The sequence below is a fragment of the Rhincodon typus genome, chromosome 3 (assembly GCF_021869965.1).
Source record: "Rhincodon typus isolate 14 chromosome 3, sRhiTyp1.1, whole genome shotgun sequence".
Lineage (NCBI taxonomy): Eukaryota > Metazoa > Chordata > Chondrichthyes > Orectolobiformes > Rhincodontidae > Rhincodon > Rhincodon typus.
This window is the reverse complement of record NC_063334.1, coordinates 3,785,626-3,798,775: the sequence shown is the minus strand read 5'-3', so window position 1 is coordinate 3,798,775 and position 13,150 is coordinate 3,785,626. Positions and strand designations below refer to the sequence as shown.

The following is a 13,150-nucleotide window of genomic DNA, read 5'->3' as shown; positions in this document are numbered from 1 at the left end:
GGAGTTTTGAACCATTGAAGGAAAAAACAAGGAAAATTCTCTAATTAAAAGGTGTCTTGGGCATCCATTATCACAAAAATGATTCCTTAAACCAACACTCCCCATCCAGGGACTGATAATTGTAGGGAGATTGTAGGCTCAGCAGTTGCGACCTACAATTTTCAACACCTTAGTTTTACGACAGGCAACTGTCAGCTTCAATATAATGTATCATAAGGAGCTCTTTGAGTGCTGTGCATCAAGGAGTTAGTCCCAGACTATGAAGAAACTGCAGAGCAACTTAAAATTTTTACAGTCTAGTCAATGACAAATAATGGCTTCTATCAACATTGGCATGTCAAAGGAATTGATGAGATGATAGCTTAAGCTTTTCTGTTTTTATAAACCACTGAGATAACTAATGGTCTTTCTCAGCATTGTCTGTTTAATCTCTGCATCCTAAAATGACCAAGGACTTTAGAGTCTTTCTATTGAGATAGAAATCACACAAATATATCAACTAACTGAGAAAACTTTTCTAGAACACCCTAGCAAGTGATAGATAATGTAACGTGTCTCCAGATATTCTGTGGAAATCCAATGTTCACTGTTTAACACTGCAACATGGAAATAGGATCCTTTAATACCATATATCTTTCTATTGAGACAAACAATGTCAAAATTAAAGATTGGAACATTCTGCATCTAGTGCTGATACCAAATGCATCCAAACATACAGAACGTGAGATAGATGCCAAGAAACAATTCTTATATTTCTACTATTTTCCACTACCAACTTTATCAAGTCTCAAAACAGCACCCCTCACCTCAGCGCGCGCGCACACACACACACACACACACACACACACACAAACTGCCTACATACATACACGTATGCACATATGCAGTCATGCACATACACACATATGGGCAGACATAACATTTTGATTTAGATGAGAGCTATCAACTGGGCCCCTCTGGGTGAGATTGCTAATTTGGTGTCAACTCATATCAAATGCTAAAGAATTTTGTAGCATGACCTGGACCCCTGTACAAACTCAATGGAAAGCCCTTGAAACCTTCAGATCCCAACAGCCAATGGGATGAATTCAGACCTCAGCTCCAGGCTAAAGGGCAGCATTGAAATACTCTCTATATGATGCATACGGAAGTCTGAACAAGCTGCAGTGTAATATGTTACCACAAAACAAGATGTGTCTTGCATCAGTTCTGATCGTTATTAGTCATGTGGCCAATGCCAGTCAATGTGTCATACTGTAGTACACATTTTCGTCCAGGAGATAATTCGGTGCGTTGTCACGTACTTGCCACACAATTCTAGATCTTTTTTAGATTTTTCTAATTGTATTCTCTCATGTTCCAAACTTTACAAACACTGTATTCCATTTCAGAGCTGAATCACTTGAATGGTTGTGTCAGGCAGAAAACCCCAGCGGTCAGTGCAGCACACTGCTGAGCCAGGAGTTTCATGTTTAAATCATCAGACTTCCTGCTGCATGCATCCTCAGAGATTTGCACAAAGGTTTTGTAAGTCATAAAAACCTCTGTTAAGCTATTGACCACTTCTGCATGACGTTCTGCACAATGCATGCAGGTCGTGAACTGGAGACATGTTGCTGTTAGCTGTACGAGGGCCTGGAAACTTTCAGAAACTCCCAGGAGCATCTCCACAGGGGCCTGGTCTACTTTGATGCCCTTCTGGCAAGCAGACGTCAGCTTTCCACTTTCAGTATATAATTTCTGCTGTGTTGATGAAGTAAGTATTGCACATTCTTCCTCTACGTGGCTTTCTCTGGGGAATTCTTTCAGCATGTTGAGCAGCTCCATGATATCGTTCTGTATCAGCCTGAATCCATTTGGCATGCTGTATTTTTTATCCTTGAAATGTGACAGAATGGAGCTTTCAAGCATTGGTGTAAGATCAGTTTTAGGAAAATCAAAGGAGCAATTGGTAAGCACAGTTTTCTCACTTTGTCCAGTAAATGTAGTGAGGTATTGAGACAAGTGGCTTCCTGAATCAGGTGGGGTGGTCTTTGGTGAACACTGCTGTGTGGAATAGGCTACATCTTTGTTTTCGTCATTAGCATCAGTGCCCTGTGCTCTAAAACAGTTCCCATATACTATCTGACAGCTACACATATCCTTGCCACCCTTTGGGAGCTGTTCATCTATTTCCTTATCCATGTCAGTTGTAAGGACAGCTGAAACAGTGGAGTCAACATTCAAACTACTTTTATATTTTATTTGTTGTAGACATTTGATGGAGAGACATTCACTTTGCTGAGTTGCATTTGTGGATTTCTGAATGATCGAGCTGTCTACTTCACAAAGCGGGCTTGATGTATTTGACAGTGAAGGTATTTCCCGAGGAAGGTTTTTACCTTCTGGGCAAAGTATCGGTGTACTGATCTCATTTACATTTGCTAGTGTGGGAGACACTCTTGACTCAGTCTGGTTAGGGTTCTGTTCTGTTTTTGATAAGTAATCTTTCGAGCTGTCTTCTGCAGGCTCCATTTTACATTCAGAAATGCTTAGAGACCCCGCTGAGCAAGTTTCCATCTTTGTTTCTAAGTGTGGTGATCCCAAATGTTTAACCATGCCAAATGTCTTAAAGGAGACTCGGTTTAAATTCAAGAGTAGCCTGGATATGTCAAACGAGTAAGCATCTTTGCTTTCTTTGCCTGTCTCAGATGAGTTCCTCCTGCTGGAGATCTCCTCTTCCAGTACTGAGTTTTCTGAGAATACTGTCTGATCTCCTCTGGACATCACAGAATATATCTGTGAAGTTATACTGCCATCATCATTTTGGTAACATGATCCTCCTCTTTGACCATTGTTAACCACTTCTTTGGAGTTGAACATATTCTCCTTGGAGTTTACCTGACATAAAGTTTGCCTGAATGCAGTTCCACTTTGACCCATGTCCACCGACTGAGTGTGCTTATCTCCCATTTGTAGGACTGTATTGTTTTTGACAATTGCTTTATCATGCTCCTTGTCTTTCATGCTAATTGTGTTCATGGTTTGTTGTTCATCAGTGCAAGACACAGTGGTAACATTATACATCTTATCTTCTGTTAGATTCTGCGAGTATGCTTGTCCAAACTCTAGGATTACACCCGAAGGTACACCTGAAGGGCTTGAACACTCCTCCATATCGCAGCAATCAGCTCCACGCAGCTTTGCTTTAAGAGAAGGTCTGTCTGTGCTTTCTTCTGCTTTATTCTCTGTATAAGGAGGACAGCCCTCTCTCATGTCTGAATCACATGGGTAACGTCTAGCTGAGACTGTAGTAATGACAGGTATTGCTTCTGTGACTGATTTTGTTTCCATGGTATCTGGCTCCATCTCCATTAAATCTGATGGGACCTTTTTATTGGCACAGGTGGAAATGGACTTTAATGGACCAATAGGCTTAGTTTCCAACAAGGCTGGTTCATTCTCCATACTTGTCAAAGAACAAAGTGTTGTCAATTGCTGCATTTTTGTTATAAGATGTTCCTTTTCATAACAACACACATGATCTCCAGCTTTGCTTGAATGACACTGTGATTGAACAGCTTTTACATCACGTACGTCATTGGATGTAAAAGGTATTTTTCCTGTAGTTGTGTATTTTGTTTCTTCTGTTTTACCTTTGATGCATTCAGCAGATTTGATGTCCAGTCCAGTGTCATAAAGACTTTGACTTATCTGCATATTTTGCTTCATTTCAATCCCCTTAATATTGTCAGTTTCCAAATCTGCCAAGAAACCAAAAAAAAAAGTTGACATATTGTTTATCCTTTCTGCAAATATCAAACAACAACGATTATCCTGCTTGTTAACAGAGCAGTTTGACTTTCTTCTACACAACTCTTAGTAGGTATGTATAATCACTGGCCCTTCATTGCTAATTGATTTTCAACGTATATTTGAAATACATTCTTGAATATACCAATAGAGCTGTACAAAGAGGAACTGTCCTATCTTAAATAAAATTGATTTGAATAATGGATAAGGAGCAAAACCTCAAGTTTCTATATTGCTTTCTATTTTATAATGTGTTTGAGACAAATATCTTTACTATCCTAGCTTTATTATCCTTAGCTTTGCTGCTTGAAATGATTTATCCCAGTGATTCTAGAGACTCCTTAGGTTGAATTTTTATAAGTGAGTTCTTCAATGGGGCAGGGTTCATTGTTTAGATGACTGTGCCCTTGCCAGCACTGCATTGCAATGGGGAGATGTACCAAAACCACAAATGTATACTTCTTTTGCAACCATAACTAGAATATCATGCTGCTATCCTGTCTATAGTTACAACGCTTTCATCTTGCATTAGTCCACAGTTTCAGCTCTCTTTAAGACACTAGACTGAACTAGGGTTTCCCTGCTTGGCAACAAGGAAAGTTACATGGTTAATGACAACTTCAGCTACTCAACAACATGTCACTTGTGTCTCTTCAATGAAAGCTATGTTGCAGCTAGGAGAGACATGGAGCAAACCACCAGTGTCCTGAGGATATGGCACTTCACCCCCATCCCAGGCCCCAAGTAGACTTTCCACATCAAGCAGATATTCATCTGCACATCTGCTAATGTGGTATACTGTATCCACTGTTCCCGTTGTGGCCTCCTCTACATCGGGGAAACCAAGCGGAGGCTTGGGGACCGCTTTGTGGAACATCTATGCTCGGTTCGCAACAAACAACTGCACCTCCCAGTCGCGAACCATTTCAACTCCCCCTCCATGTCCATGCTGGGTCTCCTGCAGTGCCACAATGATGTCACCCGAAGGTTGCAGGAACAGCATCACATATTTCGCTTGGGAACCCTGCAGTCCAATGGTATCAATGTGGACTTCACAAGCTTCAAAATCTCCCCTCCCCCTACTGCTTCTCAAAACTAGCCCAGCTTGTCCACGCCTCCCTAACATGTCCTTCCTCCCAACTATCTCCTCCTCCCACCTCAAGCCCCACCCCCATCTCCTACTTACTAGCCTCATCCCGCCCCCTTGACCTGTCCGTCCTCCCTGGACTGACCTATCCCCTCCCTAACTCCCCACCTACACTCACCTTTACTGGCTCCATTCCCGCCTCTTTGAGCTGTTTGTCTCCTCTCCGCCTATCTTCTCCTCTATCCATCTTCTATCCGCCTCCCCCTCTCTCCCTATTTATTTCAGAATCCCCTTCCCCTCCCCCATTTCTGAAGAAGAGTCTAGGCCCGAAAGGTCAGCTTTCCTGCTCCTCTGATGCTGCTTGGCCTGCTGTGTTCATCCAGCTCTACACCTTGTTATCTCAGATTCTCCAGCATCTGCAGTTCCTGCTACCTCTGGTTCTCAATCCTTTTACAAGCAGTAACAGTTTCGCCCTATTTACTCTGTACAGACTACTCACAATTTCCAAAACATCTTTCAAATCACCCATCAGCTTTCTCCTCTCCAGCAAAATAGTCCCAACCTCTCAGATCTATCTTCATAACTGAAATTTCTCATTTCTGAAACTATTCCCGTAAACCTTTCTGGACTCTCTCCAAACATTTGTATCCTTTCAAATGGGTGGTGGCCAAAATTGTACACTATCCTCCAGCTGAGATATAACCAGTGTCCTACATAGGTTCAGAATAACCCCCCTGCTCTTGTGCTCATGTCCCTACTAATGAAATCCAGAATACTGTATGTTTTATTAACAGCTCTTTTTACTTGTTATGGCACTATTAAAGAATTATGCAGTCGTACAACTGTCTCTTTCTGCTCCCACAACCATCTTATATAGTCTGCCTATCTCTTGCCTATTAAAATGCATCACCCACATTTCTCCACATTGATCTTATCTGTCCCTACTGCCAACTCCACCAACTTGTCAGTGTTTTTTGGAGTTCTATATACCATCCTCTCATGTTTACAATTCTTCCAAATTTTGTGTCATCAGCAAGCTTTGAAACTGTCTCCTGCAAACAAAAATCTAGATCATTTATGTAAGGACCCCAGTATCAACCACAGGGGAACTCCACTGCAAACCTTACTTTAGTCAAAAATACCCATTAACCATTCCTCTCAGTTTCCCATCACTCAACGAATTTTGTATTCACACAGCTCCTGGAATAAAATGGATAGTAGTAATCATATCCTCAAAAAGCTTTAATAAACTAATTAAACAATTTCCTTTTCACAAAACCATGTTGATGCCGTCTTATCCCTTTACATCATTCTAAGTGCATTACTAAGACCTCCTAAATGATGGTTTCCAACATTTTCCCAGCCACTGTTGTTCTTGAAGATCAATGTTACATTTGCTAACTACTAATATGCTGGAGTGTTTTTATTAAAATGGAATTCTGCAAAATCATAACAATTGCATCCACTTTCTCTGCATCTGCCTCTTTTAGAACCCTCAGATGTAGGTCATCAGAGCTTGGGATTTGTTAGCTCTTAGTCCTTAGATTTCTCTAATACTTTTCCTCCACTGATACTAATCACTTGTACATTGCTCACCCTTGTTAGTTCCTTGGTTAATCACTATTTTTGATATACATTTGTACATTCTACTGTGAAGGTGGGCACAAATTATAATTGCTCCTGTCTCCTCAATCCAAGGGACCAACGTTTACTTTAGCTACCCTTCTCCTTTCTGCATAAATATAAAAACTTTTCCAATTTACGTTTACATTCCTGGTTAGTTCATTCTCTTATTCTTTTTACACTTTTTACAAACTTTTGATTACCAGTTTTTTTTTTAAACAGTCCCAATTCTCAGGCTTTCTACTATTCTTTATAACCTTATAAGCCTCTTCCTTTAATTTTATAAAGATTAAATCTAAGGTACTTTTTGGGAATGAAGTACATCTGTTTTAGTCTTAATATGGAATTCAATTTTATTATGATCGTATTTTTGCAGATAATCTTTTACTAGGAATTACTAATTAACTTCACCTCTTTAGGCGATATTACATCTAAGATATTTTAATCATTTAACAATTCCACAATCTATTATTGCAAGAAACTATTGTGATAACATTCTGCAAACTCAAATTCAAGGCTACCTTTGCCAATTGAAATTGAATAGCATATTTAGAGATTAAAGTTCTTCCCAATTTGCTGCAAACTCCACCCTTTATTACTTAATGCTGAATATAACAATATAACCACTGGTAGGGGACTACAAATTATTCTCATCAACCCTTTTCTCCCCTTATCATTTCTTTTCTCCACTTGAATCAATTCTATTACCCGATCTTCATAGCCAAGATCCTTTCTCACCCCAGTCCTTATATTGTCCTTTACTTTCTGTGATAGTCCTCCTTCTTTTCCACTTTGACTGCCTTTTTGACAGGTTTTATACCCTGTAATATTTATTTCCCAACCTAGGATATCTTGTCTTTATAATGGCAATAAAATCAAACTCATTTAATTCTGTTTGTGCAACTTGTTCATCTATCTCATCATGAATGCTTGTTCATTTAAGTAAATAACCTTTGCTTCTTTTATCTTTGTATTTCTCTGCATGGACCCTATTCACTGATGGACTACTACTATTACTCTCCTGTTTACTATCAACTTTCTTTTCAAAGACATGACTGAATCTCCCTCCACTCACTGCATAGAAAGATTTTTCTATGTCCTCTTTTATTCTCTTGTCAATCACTTTAAATTAGAGTCCTCTGGATCTCCATTCCTTCACTGATTTCTCTGTATCTGCTCCGTCTAGATCGCTCATCCTTTCAACATTACTTCTCAAAGGTGAACTTCTACAACTTACTGATGAAATTTTAATCCCTCATCCCTGGAAACAATCTTGTAAATCTTTCCTTTCTTTTGAAAACCATGATTAAATCTACTTCCACCACACCTTCAGGTAACACATTCTGGATCGGAGCTACTCACTGTGTAAAATTCACCGAATACATTAAATTTCATCCACCACATGCCTTTCCATTTCACCAGCAATTCCATATCCTCTTAAAGCCTACATTGAAGTCTAAATCATTAAAATTTATCAAGAAAAGCAGTGATCCTATTTTTGAACCATGGGGAAACCGCACTGAATATCTTCCCCCACTGAGTCCAAAAACAAGCAAAGGGTCTAGGCCCGAAACGTCAGCCTCTCTGCTCCTATGATGCTGCTTGGCCTGCTGTGTTCATCCAGCCCTGCACCTTGTTGTCCCGGATTCTCCAGCATCTGCAGTTCCTACTATCACTACTACCCACTTACAGTCGCTCAGACACTTCATTTTTTTCTAATTTGGTGGCAAAATTATTTCGTGATATCTTATCAAATACTTTATATACATCACATTAACTGCATTATCCTTAACAACCCTCTTTATTGCATCATCCAAAAGAATCATATACAAGTTATGTAAAAACTATCTGCCTTTAAACAGGCTGAATAGGCTGGGGATATTTTCCCTGGAGTGTTGGAGGCTGAGGGGTGACGTTATAGAAGTTTGTAAAATCATTAGGGGCAAGGATAATGTGAATAAACAGGGTCTTTTCCCCAGTGTAGCAGAGTCCAAAACTAGAGGGCATAGGTTTCAGATGAAAGGGGAAAGATTTGAAAGGGACCAAAGGAGCAACTTTTTCATGCAGAGGGTGGTCCGTGTATGAAATGAACTGCCAGAGGAAGTGGTGGAGGCTGGTACAATTGCAACATTTAAAAGGCATCTGGATGGGTGTATGAATAGGAAGTGTTTGAAGGGATATAGGCCAAATACTGGCAAATGGGACTAGATTAATTTAGGATATCTGGTTGGCATGGACAAGTTGGACCGAAGGATCTGTTTCCATGCTGTATATCTCTATGACCTTAAATTAATGCTGGCTTTCCATAATTAATTCACACTTATCAAAGTACTGTTAATTTTGTCTCAGCTTATCATTTCGAAAAGCTTTCCCACCATCAAAGTCAAACTGGCTCTCCAATAGGTAATAGCTATTCTTATCCCCTTTTGTTTGATCAAGGGCAGTTCTGCACTTAAGTTTTTGGAAATTAAGCAAGGCAGATCGAAGAAGCATCAGCAGGGAGTGTATTTCCATAACAGTGACCATGATTTCATTCAATTGGTCTGGAAAAGGACAAAGATAGGCTAAGAGTGAAAGGTTTTAATTTGGAGAAAGAATTTTACAAAAAAATAATTGGTTGTGTGATTGATAACGAGGAGTAAAGTTGTAGACCACAGGAAACTATCAATCACTGGACAGTTGGCCAAAAAAGGGGCAATAAGAATTACAATCAAAAAAGTGTGAGGTGATGCTTATGAGGAAGGCAAATTAAAACAAAGGAATACACAATTAATAGTAAGAGTAGAGCAACAGGGAACTTTGAAGTGGTTGTCTACAGACCTCTTAAGGAGGCTAAACAGGATACTTTACTAAATATCAAATCTCTACTCATAAATTATTTAACCATGGCAACATCCTTGTTAGTCCTCTCCGAACCCTCTCTGTGTTATTAACAAGATCAACTTGGAGGGTACAGAAAGGACTAGAAAGGATGTTGCCATTGTTTGAGAAAATCACTTATGAGGTGAGATTTGACAAGCGAGACTGAGTGTCTTCTTCGCAACAAAAGAGACTGGGGGAAGATTGAACTGAGGAATGTAAAATTATGAGGGGCCTAAACAGAATGAACTTAAAAGGAACATTTTCCATTGGCAGAGTAATCAATAATCAAGGGGTCGCAGATTTAAAGCGATTGGTAGAAGAATTAGATGTGATAGACCAGACCAAACCCCCTCAAAATATATTAAGAAGATAGCCTATACCCTAACCTTTTCTTATTTTAAAGGCAAGTGCTAGGCATTGCATTCCAGATGCAATTTGATTGGTCAAACTACTAGTCTTGAAGCAAACACTCTTTATTCGTACAATATAGTTAAAATACAACAAAAGAAAGAAGAAATTCAAATAACTTAAATCTATTGGAAAATTTAACAGAATAATCCATTATTTAGCTACAATACAGTAACCTTTCCAATATAGTAATATCCTATAAACACACCTTTGTCAAAGGCAAATTCAGTAAAAAAAAGATTGTCTCATGTGGAATTCTCTAGTCCAGGAGGAAAAATATCAAGAGAAAACTCAGAGAGAGAGAGTAGCAAGGAGAGGTGTATTGCAGCTTCCAAACCCAGGTTCAAGACCCAGCAACTGCTATTGAAAAATCAAAACTAAAAATTCTGGTTCTGTGGGAGCTTGACCTCACCCATTCAGGCTGCTTCTATTGTTCCAACTTTGAAAAAACTGCACCCTAAGGCCTCACAAACCGTTTACTTTATTGGATCTGAGTAGACCGATTGGCAATTCTGTCTCAACCTTTCTTCGTTTAAAAAAAAAACAGGACATCTTAGGGTGGCACGGTAGCACAGCGGTTAGCTTGCAGCCTCACAGCACCAGGGACCCGGGTTCGATTCAAGCCTTGGGTGACTGTCTGTGTGGAGTTTGCACATTCTCTCCGTGTCTGCGTGGGTTTCCTGTGGGTGCTCCAGTTTCCTCCCACAGTCCAAAGATGTGCAGGTTAGGTGGATTGGCCATGTTAAATTGCCCGTAGGGGTGTGTAAATTAGGTGGATTAGACATGGGAAATGCTGGGTTATAGGGAATGGGTCTGGGTGGGATGCTCTTCGGAGGGGTGGTATGGACTTGTTGGGCCGAATGGCCTGTTTCCACACTGTAGGGATTCTATGGACAGAGTACACCTCTTAAAGCCATAGTATCGACACAGAGGAGAATTGAGGAATTTTCTTTTTATCCAGAGGGTGATGAAATCTGCATTGTGCTTACTGCCTGAAAACAGGATATATACAGAAACCCATGTCACATTTAAGAAGTGTGTGGATATGCATTAGAGGTACTCTAACCTGCAAGAGCTGGAAACTAGGAGGTGGCTATATTGTTCTTAGACACGATGGGCCATAAACATCCGCATCATAAAATGTTCTATACTTCAAATGAATAAAACATTAGTGAATGCTCCATTGGGTTTATAGTGAAGGGACAACTAGAAAGTTAACTGAAACAGGTGTGGAATGAAGAGAATAAAAACAGAAAGTGTTGGCGAGACTCAGCAGGTCTGGCAGCATCTGTGGACAGCGAAAGAGAGTTAAATGTTTCTATAATATATGATTCTTCAGAACTGGAGATAGAAGAGTCATTTCAGGTTCAAAATATTAACTCTATTTCTCTCTCCTCAGATGCTGCCAGACCTGTTGCACTTCTCCAGCACTTCCTGTTTCTATTTCAGATTTGCAGCATCTGCAGTATTTTACCTTTATTTGGGTGAATTAATGGACACAATTTGAGCTCCCTCGGCCAGCCACAATGTGAATGAGGGAGTAGGCAGAGCTGACTAAGGGTTCCTTGCCAATTTTCTGCTCCCATCTGCTGGTCATGGTATCACCTGGTTTCAGGGAGCAGACTGTGTACATAATTTCCTGGGTCTAATGCTGACATCCCTGTGGGAGGTTCTATTCACACTCATTGTTAAAATCAAGGACTATTTGTGGATCCTTTATCTCAATGTCTGTTATGCAACTTCACAACTTTACGGGTTTTGAATTCACAAACCTGAAGCACAAGACCAAAGCGAAGGGTTTACCTTGGCTCAGCCATAGTATTGTTGCTGCTGTGTTGAAAGGTAAGGAGTTCAATTCCCATCCCAGAGAACTGAACAAGTAATTGACTTCAGTTATGGGTTCACAGTCAACCATCTTTTGATTTAAAGATTTCTGTTACAAGTTAGGAATTTTGATTTATTTTTTGTAAAGTATAATCTTTTTAAATTACAATGTCTGTTTATTCCTTTTGAAATTGAATGACTTTACCAGGGACTAATCATCACTAAATTAGAAGCTTTGCAATTCTCAGATATGTCAATTTCTTGAAATTGACTTTTCCAAATGAGTGCAATAGTAGGTCTAAATTGATTTCACTTCTCAAGATGCAGCTTTTAACTTGGGAAGCTTCAATAATTTCATCTTTTTCTGTTTAATTCAGATCCTTCACATCACTGAAACTCAGTACATGTCCCTCATGTGTCATTACCAGTCAAGTACATAAAGATGCATTGGTAATATGTAATAAGTGAATCAAAATAAACACAGAAAATATTCTAGTTAATTATAATTCTTAATTATTTTTTAAAATATGTTCGAATATACTTTGGATTTCATATTAACTTGCCATGTGGAGTAAGCAAAAGTAAATGGAAACCTGATTGTCATCAGTCAGACCAACCTGCTCCAGTTCCACTGAACTTGATGTCAACTGGACGTTCTACATCAGTAAATTTTTCAGCTGCATCGAAAAATTCGTCATCAGAACTGCTGTCCTGAAAGCCAGGGGGAGGATCCAGAATCGGGATAGTGCGGACCTCACTGGATAGCTCCCTGTCAGTAGCTGGTTCCTCTGGAAGAGGAATTGGTGGTAACTCAGTGAGCAGGCCATGACTTGTCAAACTCCAAGATCCGTCCCCTTCTGCATGACTCTCACCATCATTGCTGGGGCACTGGTTACAACATTCTGCAGTGTAAGGGTTCTCACTTTGGCTAAGGTCAGGAGAAGAGCAAAACACCTTTATATCACTGGCAATGTATTTAGAAAGGGACTGAGTAGAGATTAAGGAGTCTGTTGAAGGCTGTTCGAAACTGGCTTTAGATTCCATGATACAGTGCTTCTTCATAACTGGCTCACCTTCACTCTCTTCAGTGATAGAATCTTTATCATCATCTTCAGAAATCTCGCCATGTGAGTGTGGACCTGATGTACTGCTCATTGAAGTCTCTGTTTGCAGTTCGTCCATAGAGTAGGCAGAACAGCTTCTTTCACAAATGTCTCCTCCCTGACTTATTGTTTCATCATTCAGATCAGACACGTCCCCTGTGCTGCAACTGGTCTCTTCCTGAATATCCTCCCTTAAGCAGTCACTGTCTGTAGCCTCACTTTCTGAGTTCTCAATATCTTCATTTTCTTCAGTCAGAGGTTGTATGAATCCATTTCTCAATTTGTGGAGCTCTATAGACAAATCCAACGATGAGTCAATGTCTGACGTTGACTCTGAATCACTTAATCCTCGGGCCTCATCACCTGCATAGTGGAAAAGTTACACCTAAGGTCAGACGAAGGAACCATCTAATATTGCTTTAAAAACTGAATTCTGCTATCTTAAACATAT

General features: G+C 39.8%; 1 protein-coding gene across 1 annotated transcript in view; it reads right to left on the bottom strand.

Annotated features, from left to right (window-relative positions):
- Positions 1 to 1,398: 1,398 nt before the first annotated feature.
- The window catches only part of LOC109911708 (FERM and PDZ domain-containing protein 1), a 77,607-nt gene continuing 65,855 nt past the window's right edge, over positions 1,399 to 13,150 (bottom strand). The window contains exons 14-15 of the mRNA XM_048619626.1: positions 12,214 to 13,062; positions 1,399 to 3,743 (exon numbers count right to left, since the gene is read on the bottom strand). Of these exons, the coding sequence (XP_048475583.1) occupies positions 1,399 to 3,743; positions 12,214 to 13,062 (3,194 nt within the window). The remainder of the gene's footprint in view (positions 3,744 to 12,213; positions 13,063 to 13,150) is intronic.